Source organism: Lycorma delicatula, chromosome 8 (genome assembly GCF_047948215.1).
Source record: "Lycorma delicatula isolate Av1 chromosome 8, ASM4794821v1, whole genome shotgun sequence".
Taxonomy (NCBI): Eukaryota; Metazoa; Arthropoda; class Insecta; order Hemiptera; family Fulgoridae; genus Lycorma; species Lycorma delicatula.
In genome coordinates this window covers 86,223,272-86,241,646 of record NC_134462.1, presented here as the reverse complement: position 1 = coordinate 86,241,646, position 18,375 = coordinate 86,223,272, and the positions used below count along the sequence as shown (strand labels likewise).

Below are 18,375 nucleotides of genomic sequence, written 5' to 3'. Positions count from 1 at the left end.
ACATTATTAAATTTATTAATAGATAATTTATAAATTACTTTAATATAAAAGATACATTCAAGTAGAAGTAATATTTTTAATTAAATTAAATTTATGAAAGTTACTTGACATTTTATAATTAAAAATCTACAATTAAAACACAGATAATTAAAAAAAAATAATAACTTCATTGGTGCGCACTTCTTAGATTATATATAATCAAAAAAATTATTACTTTTCAAAACTAGGATATAATCTTTTATTCTGGTATTTCTACATTTAAATAAAACCAATTTAAAACTCTAGCAGATCAATGCCATTACATTTTTGTTACATAACATAGCAATATTTACCAAATATAACGGTGACAACTAGTAAAAAACCACACTCCATTAAAAAAATTATACATTTATTTATTACAATAGACTTACAATAGCATTTAGATGAAAATTTTGTTTAACTGGTTTAAAATGAAGTGTGATCAGCTAGGTTCAAAAAATTTTTTATTTAAGATAGGAATAAAAACACACGTAATAAAAACACTTTATACATATTTAATTAGTTGTGGGAATATCATTACTATATTATATATACTTAGATAATAAGTAAGCCTATGTGTTACACATATCATATGTAACACAAAGAATTTCTGTGATATCACTGGCCTGAAACTTATTTGTAGCAAAACATTTACCTAGAACTGTTTTTAAAAAAAAAGTTTTAGATTACACATTTTTTAAATGTTGATCTCTTGCACCCATTTTGAAAACATTGTAAAATAAATAAAAGCTGAAAATTTAAAATGACATATGACATTGTACAACATAAAAATTTACATACAAAAACACAATTACATTAAAAAAATAACATTTTATATTTAAAAATAAATGATTCATTTAGAAATATCCTTCATGAAAATAGATTACAAAAATTTCTTTCTATAAGTTTTACAAGTTATTGTACCCTCTGAGATTAATGTCTTTCATTAAAAATGGGTGATTCTTCTAACACCTATTTATTTAAATTGAACAAGTGACTGTTCACGTTACAAAAGAAAGTTTTCATGTGATTAAAAAATGCCTACATAATTTTGAATGTTAACAATAAATGCTCTCCTCAATTACTACTTTTAATTTTACTTGAAAGAAATTTACATAATAAAACCGTCACAGTAGAACACAAGCAACACAGACTACATATATAAAAACAAATTATGTTATCACAAAATCATTAACAACTCGCATACTGTTTAATTAACAGTACTATCTCAGGAGTAGTGTGAATTTGACATTGGCCAAAGTAAACTGAGTTAATTGTAATTTGGCAAGAATTTATAAAGATATATTTATTAATTTTCCATCTTTTAGAAAATACAGATAGAATAACAATTTTACACTATATTTTTCATTAATATTGATGTATATTACTAACTGTTACCTATATTTATTTACTGAAAACATCTCATGAAAGCACTGTTTAAAACTTGAAGCAGTTTTTTCGTATATAAGAAATTGATTAGAAGATTTAAGGAGACAGTTAATGCTTTCTCATAAAAATATGTATAACAATAATAGTAATAAATAAATAAATAAATATATATATATATATATATATATATATATATATATATATATATATATATATAACATCCTTCATGAAATACGGCTACAGAAACAAGAGCGAAGAAAAAATTCTACCATTAAAAGAATCTGTATAAATATAAATTTTTACACTACAACACTACTTCAATTGATTTATATAATTACTGTCCCAATCCTAATACTAATAATAAACACAACAAATGAATAAATAAATAAAAATAATATGCCACTTTTATACAGCATGTTCTCAACTTACAAACATACCAAACATGGTCAAAACATGTATACAAGGTGTGACAATTTAATTACTATAATACATTTATGAAAAAACTTATTTAGAACTTTATTACTATGTACAGCTTTAAGTATTCATGATATATATAACTGTGAACTGATTTGATTTAATGTTCCCATTTCTGAAACTCTCTTTCCAGAATGATCTTAAATTCTGATATTGTGGTATTAAAAAATCTTACACTTTTAATGCAATCACAAGAGGCTATGTTGAATGAATAAGTAGAGCGACTTAATTTTGGAAATTGATTTTTTGGGCAGAAATGCTCTAAACCCACTCAATTTTCATAAGTCAAATTAGCCAATTCTCACAATGGAAGACCACTTTTGCCAGGTTTTTTTCTCAGAATAGAATTTCATTATCCATTTAATCATTAGACTACACCAAATCTTGTACTCTATTCACATTTATAGTTTATCAGTCTTCATTCTGGCTGCCACTTCTCAAATAATGATTTTTTTTTTGCAGTAGAGAAGATGTGATCACATCTGTTGACACTGATTTTTTAGAACACCCACACCAAATACCACTTTTAACAGCTCAAATCTTTCAGTTATAAATTTGCTGATTTTGACATAGATTTATCATAAAGTTCTAAATTTCAACCACAGATCTGTACACCACAGTTTACTTTCAACTTTTGCTTTTTTGTAATAACCAACTAACAAAGAAATCTATTGGCTTGAGATTAGCATCACACACTAGCTAAAACAAATTACCAACCAAATTACCAAACAGCTACAGCTTGCTACAAATGATGTATCTAAAGTCTTCATCTGACATAATATATGCTTGAATGAGTTGTGTCTAATCATGAGACTGATATCACGAGGGTTCAACTTACAGGACTATCTCTAGACAGTCCTTAACTAGATCAACTATTAAAACAAATAAAATTATAGGATGTTTTAACAATATTGCCAACCAAAAAAAAAAAAAATTATCTTATTCTTTATAGAAAGCATTACGTTAATACTCCTGGCTCAAATATTTATATTTGCAAGAAGAGATTCCTGCATAAAAGTATTTTTTATATAATATAATAAATCATTACATAATATACATAACAGAAAAATAACGATTCAAAAATAATAATTAAGAAATGACAGGGTTACAAATAGAATTTTCCAAAGTTAAAATAAGTAATAAAGATTTAATATTTTACACAAAGGTAAAATAAATGTAATTTACAATTTTTCTAATCCATATAGTATTGATAATCTATTACTGAAATATTATTTTTTTTTTTACAAATACTTAAAAAATCACAATCATATAATTACAACCATCACTTAGTTTATAAAGAAACACAAATTATATTATCAATAAAAATATTGTACATTTCAGTTTATAACAAAAAAAACATATATGAAAAAATATTGATTTTTATCTATAAATTTATTTTTTATGAATCTGTTGAATTTCAATTTAAAATTATGTAAATACAAGTTATATAATAATTACAGTAATAATTATTCATTTACTATCAAATTATTTACTCTAGACATAATTTTTTTTCTAAATAATAAATTCTCAAAACTTTCAGAGCAGCATAAATGTTTTTTTTATATTTTTTTTTTAAAGAAATTATAACTAAATATTTATTATTTACAATCTCTAATATGTTTTGTCTTTTATTTATTTATTTAATTACATAAAATAATATATGTATATGACTAGACCTATTTATGTACTCAAGCAGCACGTAAAAATATATTACAACAAATAATAAATATAAACATATCATCAGTGACTGGGTTTACTTTAATATTTTAATAAATTAATAAATAAATAATAACAGAAAATTTAGTAAAAATAAAAAAATAAATTTATAAAAACTTACACATCATTTAACTAATATATATATATATATATATATATATATTTTCACACACTATAGTAGCGTGCAAATTAATCCAAATACAAGACATTTTTTTGTTTATTTCTATGTTGTGGCTTCACTGCTTGACACCATGCCCATTCTTTAAGTTGTCTCTGTAATATGAATTTTCTAAATATAAATGGAGTTTTGTTTATTTCATTTCTTATTACAAAATCATATTACTGTACATTTTTTTAAATGTACACTTAAATTAATAACAGACATGACTCCAAGAAAGCATTTAAAAACTGCTTCTCTTTTTGAACACTCCAGTAAGACAGCGACAAATAGTTTCAGAGTGTGGTTAGATCAGGGACAGTGAACGCTATTTTAAAACAGTTTATAACAAACAAGAAAATTAATCCACATAAAAAATTAAAATAGTGGACAACTCAAGATAAAAAATAACGTTTTAAGTAACTGTTAACAGATTTAATGAAAGATATACTCCAATGAACGTTTTGTAGGATTTTTATAATCCCTTTATAAAAGTAAATTAATCAGGAATGAAAATTAACAGAAGAATTTTGATACCATAAAAGAGAACAATTTCAGCACTAGATGCCCATTTAAGTCATATTTATTTTATTTTACCTACTTAACTTTATAAAAAAAAGGAGGCCATTTCAAAAAAAAAAATTGTAAATGCTGTACATCAAGGGTATAAATACTATAAATCTACTATACATTATTTATATTTGTGGTTATATAAATCCGGAAAATAGAGCGGTTATATAGCACCCTGAAAATGTAATATTACTTGGTTTCATTTACATATGAACATTACGAAACATGAGAATTTAAAACAATTATAAATGTCATATAAAAATATTGCACTTAACCCCTTACTGGTTTTTTTTCCAGATATTATTGTTATCTTATTCTATTCTTCTTTTCTTTTGGTTTAATATATGTATTTTGCTAATAAAGACCTAATATATAATTTTAAAAACATTTTTTTTGCATGCAAAACATATTATATTACACACACATACAAACATATGCAATATTTGCAAAATTTCTGTCACACACATACAAAATATTTATGCAATTAGCTTTATAATTTTACTTACACGCAAAATATTTACATTATCATACATTTTTATACTATATATTTATAAAATTTTGTAATATAATAAGAAATATAGTGCTCTGAGTATGACTTCACAGAACACGATAAATAAACAACTTGCCATTAAAGCAGATCAGCTGATTATGATCAAATATATATGAAAATTTCTCAATTTATACTGTTATCTAACTTATCATTTTAGAATACTGCTAAAAAAACCTATATAAAACAATGAAATATTATGACAGAAAATGAATTAAAACCAGACAAAAAAGTTGACAAATGAATATTCCAAAAAAGGTCTTAATTGAGAACATCGGAATATTCTGTCAAAAGACCAGTAAGGGGTTAATTTCTTTCTATAGATTATTGGTGCAAAAACTGTTATAAATTCCAAATATAGAAATTATTCAAGGTTAGTTCTGAGCAAAATAATACACAGATCAAGTTTCCTTACTAATCTACGAATCTCAGAACGTATCATTCAAACAAATAAATAATTAGTAATTGATAATTCCTTGGTAACTTGCCATGGGAGTTGAGTCAGCTTCTCTAGTTCCATCTGTGATGCTAGCAGCTGTTTCTTTACAAAGTAATGTACCAACTTACATTTCCAAGTCATTTCCTGTCTAAAGAATTATAGAAAAAGTCAAACTACTGGCTAAGAAGCGTATTGGGTAAAGTACAGTCTATTTACAATTGTTCTTCATCAATAAAAAAAACCCAAATATTTTAGAACTCCATCAATAAAAAAAAAATCAATTAATTGTTGATTATAAAAAAATGTTACTGAGTATTTTAGAACTGTAATGAATGTTCTTTATAAAGAAATCTAATTAAGAGATTCATTCTAAGGCAGAAAATGATTAAAAAAACATGTTAAACATTTTTAAAAAATACTCTTTTTTTATCAAAACATTTTTTTGTTTTTCTCTAACAAAAATTAATTGCAGTTATAGTACATATATTGTAATCCATAACTTATATGTACTATACGTTTTATTATACTTGATTATTAAGTTTATGATTAATTTTTAACGAGTTGTTTCTTCTGAACAAGAGTAAAATACTGATATGATACTAAATATAAGTTTTGTTTGTAATTAACCTATTTAGCATTATTTGTTATAAATGGTATGTAATGACATGACAGTTGTGGTGGCTTGATGTATTTTTAATGTTATTATTATTACTATTTTTTATTCAAAGACCTTTTTATTACTATCTTGGTTAATAAATGAGTAAGAAGTCTCTAATTTAGAATTTTTAAATTATTTTATATCTTCTGATTTTTGCTGAGTAGTAAACTGATCATGGAATTTCACTTAAGATTGAATATTTATTGTACAATTGAGACAAATATTCTAAGCATTAAATAGCTAACCCATAAAGCAATCAATACTATAATACTATAAAAAAGTCACTTTTAGACGTAACATCAAATGTTATAATTTGTTAAATGTTACTAATGCTAAAAGTTCTAATAACACTTCCAATGTACAAGAAAATGAACTAGCATCTATGAAAAGTAGAGGAATGAATGTAAAATATTTACATATATTTACATAAAAACCCTCAAATCTATAAACTCTTCTGATGAACAAAAAATGACATGCTAATATAAGATTACAGCACCAACTTAGTGTATCATAAAAAATTTAATTCTTTAACTATATATGGGAAAACACACACCAAATCTGAGCACAAGATAAAATAATACATTAAATAAAAAATGAAAAAAGATCCAAAAATAAACACTAATATTAAAAGATATATAAAAAATTAACACTATAAACATGGAATGTTTCTTTTGTAATACAACAACAAACATAACTCAAATTATAACAACTTTGTGCAGAAGTAGAATGTATCCTTGCCTAACCATAACCTGAGGTTTACAATTTAAGTCACAATGATCAACTTCCAGCTGTATGCTGGAAGGGCCTCCTGGAATTCAATGGTACCATTTATTTTAGTACTTCCTGTACTGTGGTGGAATTTTTAATCAGTTGTATGGTATCAGTAAAGTTTCACATTTGTTTTTTATATCATCTGCTTTTGTTGATATGTTACTTAGATTATAGAGGTAAGAATACTTAGGTAAGATTTGATACTTAGATTATACAGGTAAGAATACTTAGGTATACTTTAATTAACAACGATGTATAAATTTCTAAAACGTATAATAAATTTCTGACATGTCTACACTTACCCGGATTTATTAAAAGTTTAAAAAAAATAGTATTCCTTAACAATTTCTGCAATATAATAATAAAAAATTTGGGCATCTTTAATAATAAGTCAGCTAATTCCAAAACTGGTAACTCATCTCATCAAAACACATCTACCACAAACTAGGCCAAAAGGTTCATCATTAACAAAAACAAAGCAAAAGGAGAAGTTAAATAATACAATAAAAATATGAAGTAGCTCGTTCAGGTAAGAATGTAATAATTTTATTATTTTAATTTTATTAATATACTTTAATTGTCCACTGAAGGATCTGAAGTAGAAAGATGAAGTAGAAAGATATCAGACTGTAATGGTGAATGAATTAGGAGTGAATTTAAAGACTTTCCCTTAAATTTTTATCAAACTTTTTAACACTGAAAACCTATGATTTTGATGTATTAAGTATATATAAAATTTATTACATTTACTACAAAATACCATAAAATTAAAATACCATAAATTTAGCAAAAAAAAAATCCTAAATGTACTTTTTGAAATACATTACTTAAATCAACAATGGGTAAAGACATTAAAAATTATATATATATAAAAACAATAACAAATAAAATAATTACATATATTTACAATAAAGAAGTACTAACATAATAAAAATATAATATATAATTATGAAATAACATTAAGATAATACAACATATTTGGTAGCAGCACACATATTCTAAATAATTATAAATATAATTATTTTTACATTTAAAAATAACCCAAATCACTGATAAAACAATCACTCATATAACACCGATAATTGCACTAATGTATGAACAAAATCACCCATATAATAAAATCACCGATGATTGCTCTAATATATGCTAAAAATCAAAACATAGAAAAAATAACAATTACAAATATTGAAATGAAAGAACCACATTATAAAAATTAAATATAGTACTACAAATTAAAAAAAACATCAGTCATTGTAAAAAAAAAAAAATAAAATAGGATTTTTTTTTTTTACAAAAAAAATATACAATAAAATAAAACTTTTTATTATCCATAACATAATTACTGTTTACATCTAAAAAATAAAGACAACTATAATTTTCTAAAACCTTAGCTATATAAATCACAAACATATTCATACACATGTAAATGGTGAAAAATCTGAGAACTTTCTTTTCCCCATTACTTTTTGGTAGGAAATTCTATTAAAAATTAATAATACTATTATTAAGTGTCACCACTTTTTTTTTAATGATCTAATAATAATAATCATAGTAAGAATAATGTAAATATAAATAGCAATAATAAAAAAATAATTTACATTTACAGTTCAAAGTGTCATAAATAACATGATGACAACTAATAAGATTCCCGACAGAACACCGATTACAATCCACTGTCGTCGATCTGAAAAATTAACAAAAATTAAACTTAATAATTAAACTTTAATAAGAAAATAAAAATTTAATTTAAAGTATAGGGGTAACCAAAATAACTGTAATCATGTTGTGCGTTCCCATAGTACTTGATTCTCCTGCTAGGAGAATTCATTGTCTTCGTGGACTTTAATAAACTGCATGCAGCTATAAAGTTTTGCTTACTGCTCAGGAAACTTACCACAGAAACTATTGTAATCTTGAAAAGAGCTTACAAGGAAAACTTATGGGAAAACTCATACAAGGAAAGCTATGGGAAAACTCACCGTGTTCTGAACATCCTTCAACTTCCTGGATGCAAAATATTATCTTATGTTGATGACAATTACAATGTGTTATGGAGGTACATGGTTAGATGTTTATAATAAATTGGAAAAGCAGCTTACTGAATTAAAAGAATGGTTAGATTCCAATAAGTTAGCTCTAAATGCAAATAAGATGGTCTGTTTGATTTCTGATAATCATTAAGACTCTATACCAATTGATTTTAATGTTGTAATCGACAATGAATTTGTTCAAAGAAAATGTTACAAACATTATTTTAGTATTATCATTGATCAACATTTCAGATGATCAAATTTCAATCATGATATTTCAAATACCTTTTTGAATTCTCAAGACAAGGCAAAATTCTTCCAGTTCAAAATTTATTTATTAATACTTAATTTACAATTAATTTATTACAGTACAGTCAGCTATGCATAATTGCATAGCTATAATTATATGCTATAATTGCATGGGGATCAGCTAATAAAACTATAAAACAAAAATTATACATAAGAAAATAGTAAAATTCTTTAAAAAAATCAAATACTACCTCTTAATTTATTTAAAAAAATGTATTAAATCATCTAGCATCATTATAAAGGAACAGCCCTAAACTTTATCAATAATTTCTCAAATACAACACATAAATTCATTCATTTACTGAGAATATAGTTTGAGTTCTGCCAATTGGCAGAACTCATAAATTGAGTTCTTCTGCCAATTTCTGAAATTGGCAGAAGGATCATAAATATACATGTATGAAACTAAGTTTAATTTTGACAAATTAGAAAGAACAAAAGATCACATAGATGAATACTTAAAAAAAACTATTTTCAGATGTTATATCTGAAATCATCATTTGATGTATTTATCTTTTATTAGCATTTTTTTACTATATAAGCTGGTAATAAATAAATAAAATAATGCTCAAAATTCCTGACTGTTCAGCAAGAAGGTCGCTTAGAAGCTTGCCTTGCTTTGAAAGAACAGTACTTTGAAAGAACAGTACCAAACTGTTTACCCTAGTTTGGTACTGTTAAATCATCATTACTGGTGTTTTGGTTACCCTGAAACCAAAATAACAATCCAGGGAGTGGAAGAGTTCCACCAGATCAAACCAGGATTTCTACTTTACTTGATGGCAAAAAAGTTCTGATTTGTGGCAGGCGGATGACTGGTTTTTCCACCATGACAATGTACCTGCTCAAACAGCTCTCTCAGTGCACCTATTTTTAATAAAAAAATGTTATGTTTGCTGAAGTGGATAAGATGAAGAAAAATACCATCACAACAAATGAATTCAAAAAAATTTTGAACAATGGAATAAAAATTTGAACAAATGTATTAGAATATTTTGAAGAGAAGTGGACAATTTTTGTAAAAGAAAATAAATGCATACATTAAAAAAATTATTTTTTTAAATATGTAAACATAAAAAATTTGGACGTTCGGTATTTTATTTGTATTAATATTGTAAATTACTGCATTTAACAATAACATCTTGCATATGAACTTAATTTTAACTATATAAAGAATTAGAAATACGTGTAATTAATTAGAATATAATTACAAAGGAAAAAAAAATTATCTAAAGCAGTTTGGATTCTGTAGCTCTGTTTCTTCATCATATATCTCAAAAATTTACGTAAATATTTCGTAAATAAGTTATTGCTGTAATTGATTATTTTCTGGTTTCACTCTGTCATTGTCAGTTTATTGTGAGTTGGCATTTATTATTGTGAGTTCAATAATTCATGGAAAACTGTTTCAAATATCCATATCCTATCACTAAAGTCTATGACTATACAATGTCAGCTGTTCAACTTTGTTCTTCACCAAAATGGGCTGCTGATTTTTTTTTTGTATTTGTGGAGGAAATTTCACTGCTAAGTTCCACTGTTAAATTTTCTCTTATAACTTTGATAATAACGTTGAACAACTTAATAATAATATGAATATCCTGCACTCCAGAGACCTGCTCACATAAACCATCTAAATCTCACTAATTAGACAAAAAATGCATTTTCAATTCTTTTATAAATTTTGACTTTTTGAAGTTAATGCCAAATTAACAATTAACTTGTTGGTATTGGTGCTAAATTTTAAACATAACAATTTTAATTACGTCTTTATTATCTTTTAGGCTACTTTAGTTTAATTTATGAATAACCAAAACGGTTACCATCACCCAAATATAGCACGACAGAAGAATAGAAAAAAATAAAAGCAAGTTCATGACAGCAGTATCAGGTATTAGTAACTTTAATTACCTCAGCTGTAGACCAACATCAGCATCAATAGGCTGGTAATTAAATCATCAATTTCTACATTTATAATAATTTTTAAAATATTGTTAATTATCCACTTAGATTATTTATTAGTAAGAATTGAGTGTGGACTGAATATTAAAAACAAATTAAAACTGATAAATAATTTATTTCAATATCTAATATTTTTGGGCTATGGGTGAAGTACAAACAAAGAAGGATTCAACTAAGCTTCTAATTAATTAATAAATAGGTAATATTCACATACATAACTGTGTTGTGAACATACTTTTAATACAACATTGCATTTATCAGGTTAACACAATATTTGTAGAATGTGATTCCCATTAATAAACTAATACACACAAAACAACTTAGCCACCCAGTTAGATTCTACAATCACATGTTGTCATTTACTTATAAAGTAAATGATAATACACAATAAACCACTTTATTAATTCTAGACATCTCATTGTGTGCAAGGGCATACATTATTACTATAATTCATAGTAAAACAGCATCAAATTAAGCAGAACAGTGAATGAATTAATTCTATCTCAGCATGAACTCTTGTAACCATAATAAAGTAACAAAGTACAGTATATAAAGTTGTTTATTCATGAGTTCTACTTCAAAAACACATACCGCTAATTAATTAATAACTTACTTTGTATATTATTAACTTTTTAGAACTTTGTAATGTATAACTCATAACTCTGGTTCATCATCTAATTAAAATCACTAATTACATGTAAGTATTAATTTTAAATACTTTTAAGGATTCAGTGTTAATTCATTTATTTTTTTAATTTATTTTACTATTTTTAGCAAAAGTAGAATACTTCAATCAATAGTTAGACTTTTATTTATTTATTTAAAAAAGGAGATAAAAAAATATATACTAACCATTTGACATATGAAGTACTTTTGCAACTTTTTTCATTGTTGAATCAAGTTTGGAGTCTGTATTTTCAAGTTCTGTACCAAAATCATCCAACATCCTGTTGCCATAAAATAAAAAATAAAAAAATATTATAAATCATATAATACTTTTAAATGCTGAATTTTCTTATTGTACATTAGTTTAAACATAAAATATGTATGAAAATGTTTGTTTTATAAATTATTGCTACATCTATTCATATCGTGTCAATGATTTTTTACAGTTATCAAAAATAAAACAACAAACAACTGATTTACATACAAGAGTAATGAATTGACCACTTAAATAAAAGGGTCTTCTGCAGTAGACGATATTATACACATAAATTAATTAATTCAATAACAGATTAAGAGATGATATTTTATATTTAATGGATGATATTTTAAACATTTTGAAAAGTTTAAAATATAAGTTGAAATTACAGTTTCTCTACTTAAGTTTCTGGCAGTGTATTAATAAACACATATATAAATTCTTATACATTTTAATTAAAATTATTAAAATCAATACAAATTGATTGCGGTTTGTTGTTTGACAGCTTGTTTCGTCAAGGCTCAGAGTGAGTTATACTCACAATATTCTTGTCAATCATAGTGATTTATGGGCCATGTTTGCAGAGCCCATACATAAACAGTAGAGTAGAGAGATGTAGATGTTTGAGACCTCCTTAACTCATAACTGAATATTTTAGGAGAAGTTGCCCTCAAACAAATTTGTTCAAACAGATGCTGAAAGACATCTACACTTTCTGGCCAAGAGAATAACAACATGCACAATTTATTACTGACCTAGCTGAATATACAATATGTATAAATTATTCATACCATTCTAAGGTTTGATTTTACAAGTAATGATAATGGACTGGCATTTTTCATATTAGTTTCAAATGCAAGGAACGGGCTGATCTAGTAATGTAGCAACCAGAGTTCTAGCTGTAAACCTTAACTCGATAGCATGACTAAGAAAACCGGTAAAAATGCAATGATTCATTGACAGAAAAAGAATACGATTGGCCATAACTATTATATAGTAGTTATGGCTAATTGTGTTCTTATTATATTTATGTATTATTGTATTAATAAGACTGTCTGCTCTCAATAATCTGACATTCTTTAGTCTGACACCTCCAGTAATCCAAAACTTTTCATCTAACTTCTGAGGCAATTTGCTTAATACAACTAATTTTTTTTTGTTTTACTTCTCACTTTTATGTACACCATCACAACTGATAAAACAGACAGACACAACAGCCAAGTAATCAAAATGTTTAAAGTGAGTAGGCCGTTGTTACGTGGAATACTTTAATAAATTACAGTAGAGTACTTCAGATCATCATTGACAATGTTATTATTAGCTGTATCTGCAGTTGAGCACTGCACTGCTGGCTGCCGACTTGTACTGCAGTGGGGTCTACAGATGGCATTAACTTCTTACAGTATCTTACTACACGTTTCAGATCACATGATTGTGTGCCATGTTGAGTTGTCAAATCCATTTTAACATACCTAGTTTTCCATATCTTAAACAGTATCTAAACTTCATTTTTTTTAGTTTGAAGATGTCGAAACCACAAAGGCATAAGCACATCATGCTAAGCAGAAATTCTTAAAAGCATTGACAAAGACGAAAAAATTGGTGACATAGCTTTACTGTGAGGAACTGGAAGTGCAACAATTAATGAATTGCACAAAAATCAGATAGAAATAGAAAAATTTGTAAAAGATAATGCCAGTGGTAAAAGTAATAGGGAAACATTAAAATCTGGGACGTTGCTGTTAATGGAAGATGCGCTTTATTCTTGGTTTATCCAGGAACGTTCCAAACATACTTCTCTTTCTAGTGAAATCATCAAAGAAAAACCTAAGCTTTTGTATAGAAAGAAGATTTTGGCGCAAGTGACAAATGGTTTGACAAATTTAAGAAGGAATCTGTTTACTAACCTCCATAGGTGAGAAACTAAAGACAGTCCAAGAGGTGGGTCTTGGTCCTGACCAGGTTCATAATGCCGATGAGAATGGGTTATTTTGGAAGCTGCTACCAAAAAATCATTCATCCATTGTGCTGAAAAGAGCGCTCCAGGTCGCAAAGGATTGAAAAACAGAATTACATTTATGCCTTGTTCAAACGCAAATGGTACTATAAATTAGAATTGCTTGTTACAGGTGTCCAAAATACTAGAGCCTTTAAGAACATAAGACTTCCAGTAAAATACAAAAATCACAGCCATGCATGGATGACAAAGGAAGTATTTTTTGAATGGTTTAATGAGCAGTTTGTGTCATCAGTAAAAAAATTCCTTAAACACAGACAGTTACCAAAAAAAGTATGTTACTTTTAGATGACTGTACAAGGCACCCACATGAGGAAGACTTAGAAAGGGTTTATCTGTGATTTATTTCTTATGCAAATGTTTCGGCTATCATTCAGCCAACGGATCAAAATGTAATCCAGATTGTTAAAACAAATTATAAAAAGAGTCCATTGTAGTGTAATGAGTAAATTGGAAAATACGCCTATTTAAAAATGTTTAAAACAAATAAGTCTTAAAGACGTCATGTTTGATGTTACACAAGCATGGAAAAAGATTCCTGTCAAAACAATAGTGTGCTCTTGGAAAAGTTTTTATGACCAACTCACACTATTACATTTATATGAAAAAATGCAAAAAACCAGTAGAAAATGAGCAAGTACTGATGACATCTGAAAGTAGTGATTTCAATCCTGACTGAAATAAACAACATGAAGGAATCGCTAACCCAACTGTGCAGTCAGGACAACTCAGAAGGACTGACTTAAGAGGCCGTGAATGAATGGCTGACTGGAATTACAAGATGAAAAGTATTATCAACTGGGAGGTAACTGAAGATCTGCTGAATCAGAACAAAGACGATGACAGCAAAAACATGACACCTTTGCCATCGATTAGTACCGTAGGTCACAAAAAGTGCTTGGAGTGAATTTAATGTGTACATCAAGTGGGCTGAGAAAAATGAAGTGGCAGCTGCTGATATTTTAACATTAAAACAACATTTGCTAGAAAATAATTTTACCCTGTTTGTTAAATCAAAAAAACAAAAGACTACTGATCAGCAATTTCCAGTTAAGTAGTTCCATTGAAATTAGAGTAATTCCAGTAATCTGATATCAGGGTTGCGCTCGATATGTATCAGATTATTGAGTCTACTATATATCAATATTTCATCATTTACCATACTAACTGTTACAATTTGTTATTTTTTCCAATATTCTCCTATGATTATAGGATTAGTTCTAAGTAAAAATACATTAAAATGTACATATAAAATAATTTTTCATAAGGTAATGCTAAAAAAATATTTTAGAATATAACAGCAAAAATAATAATACTAACACAGCCTGTTCATCTAGTTCAGAGCCTATCTGATGTGATACAGTCTTCAGATTACCAATTGTCTGGGAGATATGCTCAAGATGGTCCTCATGACCAGACAGCAACTGATTCTGTTGACTAAGTGTGTTATCTAGGAAGCTTCGCTGCGGACTGTCCATTTCATTTTGTAACTTTGAATATTTAGTCGTCCCATGAGCACTAGCTACTCGAACTGGACTGACACTGCTTTCAAGTAATGGCTGCAAACATAATGTTAACAATAGAAAACAAGTAAATAAAAATACAGCAGAAATTCTAACAGAAAATTATGTTTATTCCCTGATAAAACAGTTTTTTACTTGATAAAACCCAAACAAAATAAATTAATTTAAAAAGTATTAAATAAAAAGAGACTTATAAGTTAAACAAGGACTTACACTCATTAATTCAATGGCAACCAAAATTAAATTTAAATAAAAATCCAAACAGAGAAGTTTTTGGAGGGCATACCGTGGTGACAATTATTTTTGTTAAAATAACATGTGATGTTATTTACCAATAACAGATGTTGTTTGGTTACTTAGAGACTATTTTTTTACATTTATCAAATAAACATATAAATCCTAGATAATAAATGACATTAAATTTTTAACTGCATTTTTTATTGTATGGTGCAAATACATATTTTTTATTTTTACTAAAAATACATATATAATTTTAATTATTGTATTACATACATTTGTCAGAGATTTCAAATAAATAACAATAGTAAATAAAAATACCAAATTTTGCAGTCCAGGGCTAATCTATGTAATTTTTTTACAATCCTAAAAAATGAGGTATTAGAATTGTAATAAATGGAAGAAAATGTGTTCACAGAAGCCTTCTTTAAAAAATGACATTATTTTATTCTTGGAAGCAAAAATATAACTCTAAGCAAACTTTGAATCTTTTTTCATAAAAATCTAGTTTTTCAAGTTACATTTATGTGCAAAATAAAATATTTATAGCTATTCATTTTCATTATGGTAAAGATAATTTTTCAAAAACATATAATAATACGAATTGGAGATCAGTTTAAGAAATGAGGACAATTAATATCATTAAATAGGCATTAGGGCTTTATTACACTAATGATGCAATTAGAGTAGCATTTGCTTACTGCACTAGCCGGTCTCCGTGGCATGAGTGATAGTGTTTCAGCCTTTCATCAGAGGTCTTGGGTTTGAAGCCCAGTCAGACATGGCATTTTCATATGCTACAAAATTGCCATTTTAATTCTTTTTCTGAAGCAATACATAACGGTGGTCCTGGAGCCTAAAAAACCCTAAGAAGCTAGCTACATTAACTGGAGCACCATTACTAGCTGTAGTACTCTGCTCACCTTTCAGTTTTATCTAGTTTTAAGCTAATTGTAGGCAAATTTAACTAACAGTTTAAAAATATACTGTAATTATAACAAATTATTTTTTTCTGAAATAATAAATAAATGATGAAAACATTTTTAATATTTTTTGATATACAGAGTGTACAAAAAAGCTTATTGGTAATCTTAAAGCTATAGCTTACGAGATATTAATATTTTTTTAATCTTGACTTACAGTAATAATTCACAAATAAATAGTTTTTCCCTTCAAGTGTTCAATGGAAGGATCTTTCTTCATATGGCATATGCCAATTGTTAGGAGAGTTCATCCCATACTTTTAATTGGCATGTCTGAAGTAATGGGTAACCTTGGAAACCACCACAAACAACTCTTATCATCTGGTTCATACCAACTGATCCAGCAGTTGGAAAAACATCATTAATCAATCCCCTAAAGCATTATGCCAGTGGGGAGGCACAATACCTTGTTGGCGCATAAAATTATCTGAACCATCTTGCAGTTGATAAAGCCATGTACACTGCATTTCTAAATAAGCAACTCCTGTTACACCTGCTTCAGTGAAAAAGAAGATAAACAAGGACTTGCAATATCTTATGCAAGTTTACTCCAGTAAACTTGCATAAGATATTGCACAGAAACCTTAATTTTGGGAAGTTTAATTAAAAAATATATATATAGTATTACTATATACATTTTTATATACACCATGTGTCCATAAAATAGTATTGGGGTTTTAAATGGTTGTAGCTTGGGAACAAAGTATTGTAGAGAGATGAACTATACGTCAAATGAAAGAGAAAGACTCTAAGTTTCTTACCTGTTCAGTAAATTTTGATATGTTCTCTCTTAGTTGTCCTGTAGATATCAAGATGATATTCAGTCTCTTGCCATACATGGCAGAAAACATCTGGTTTGATTGAAGAAACAGATTCAGTAATCCTTTCTTTAAAATGATCCAAATTTCCAACTTAAATGGAGTACACTTGTGTTTTTACAAAACCCCAAAAATAGAAATCCATGGGGGTAAGGTCTGGAAGCCATGGGAGCCAGGCAATCCACCCTTCTAATCCAACTCATTACTGAGGAAATATTTTGTTAATAAAATTCTTCATGATTATGGCAAAATTTGGATGAGCTCCATCCAACTGAAAATAGAATTCTCTGGTATTTGGGGCACTGCATATCCTTCTAATATATCCAGGAAGATGTTCCCCATTATTGTTTTTTCAGCCAAAAAGAAGGGGCCAATAACTCAGTCATCCATTAGCGCACCACACTCACTTTTTCATTGTCACACTGATGTTCAATAATGGCATGTGGAGGTTCAGTATTCCATGCACGAGCATTATGCCAATGTACTCGTTCAGAATCATGAAATGTTGCTTCATCACTGAAAATTAACTTGTTTATAAAAAAAATCATCATCCTGCTCTAACCTACCTACAATTTCTACAGCAAAATCAAATCATTTCACTTGTCCTATGGATAAAGTTATAACACTTGAATTTTGTATGCAGTGAACAAAATTCAGTTTGTGTTAAAGCTCCTCTTTATAACACATTGTGAACAGTTGTTTTAGGAATGCCCAACTGTCTAGAACAATTCTGCACAGATTTCTTCTGGCTAGACAAGAAACTTGAAACTTGTTCACACTGTTTCATCAGATACTGATGGTCATCCTGAATATATTTGCTTCAGTAAGCTGCATG

General features: G+C 27.2%; 1 protein-coding gene across 2 annotated transcripts in view; it reads right to left on the bottom strand.

Moving 5' to 3' along the window:
• Positions 1–7,622: 7,622 nt before the first annotated feature.
• Positions 7,623–18,375, bottom strand: part of Syx6 (Syntaxin 6) — a 48,238-nt gene continuing 37,485 nt past the window's right edge. The window contains exons 5-8 of one of the 2 annotated variants that reach the window (XM_075373023.1): positions 15,300–15,538; positions 11,893–11,987; positions 8,338–8,423; positions 7,623–7,885 (exon numbers count right to left, since the gene is read on the bottom strand). In XM_075373023.1, coding sequence (XP_075229138.1) covers positions 8,347–8,423; positions 11,893–11,987; positions 15,300–15,538 — 411 coding nt within the window. In that variant the 3' untranslated portion in view covers positions 7,623–7,885; positions 8,338–8,346. Of the gene's footprint in view, positions 8,424–11,892; positions 11,988–15,299; positions 15,539–18,375 lie in introns of both variants that reach the window. The other variant, XM_075373022.1, reaches the window with a different exon arrangement.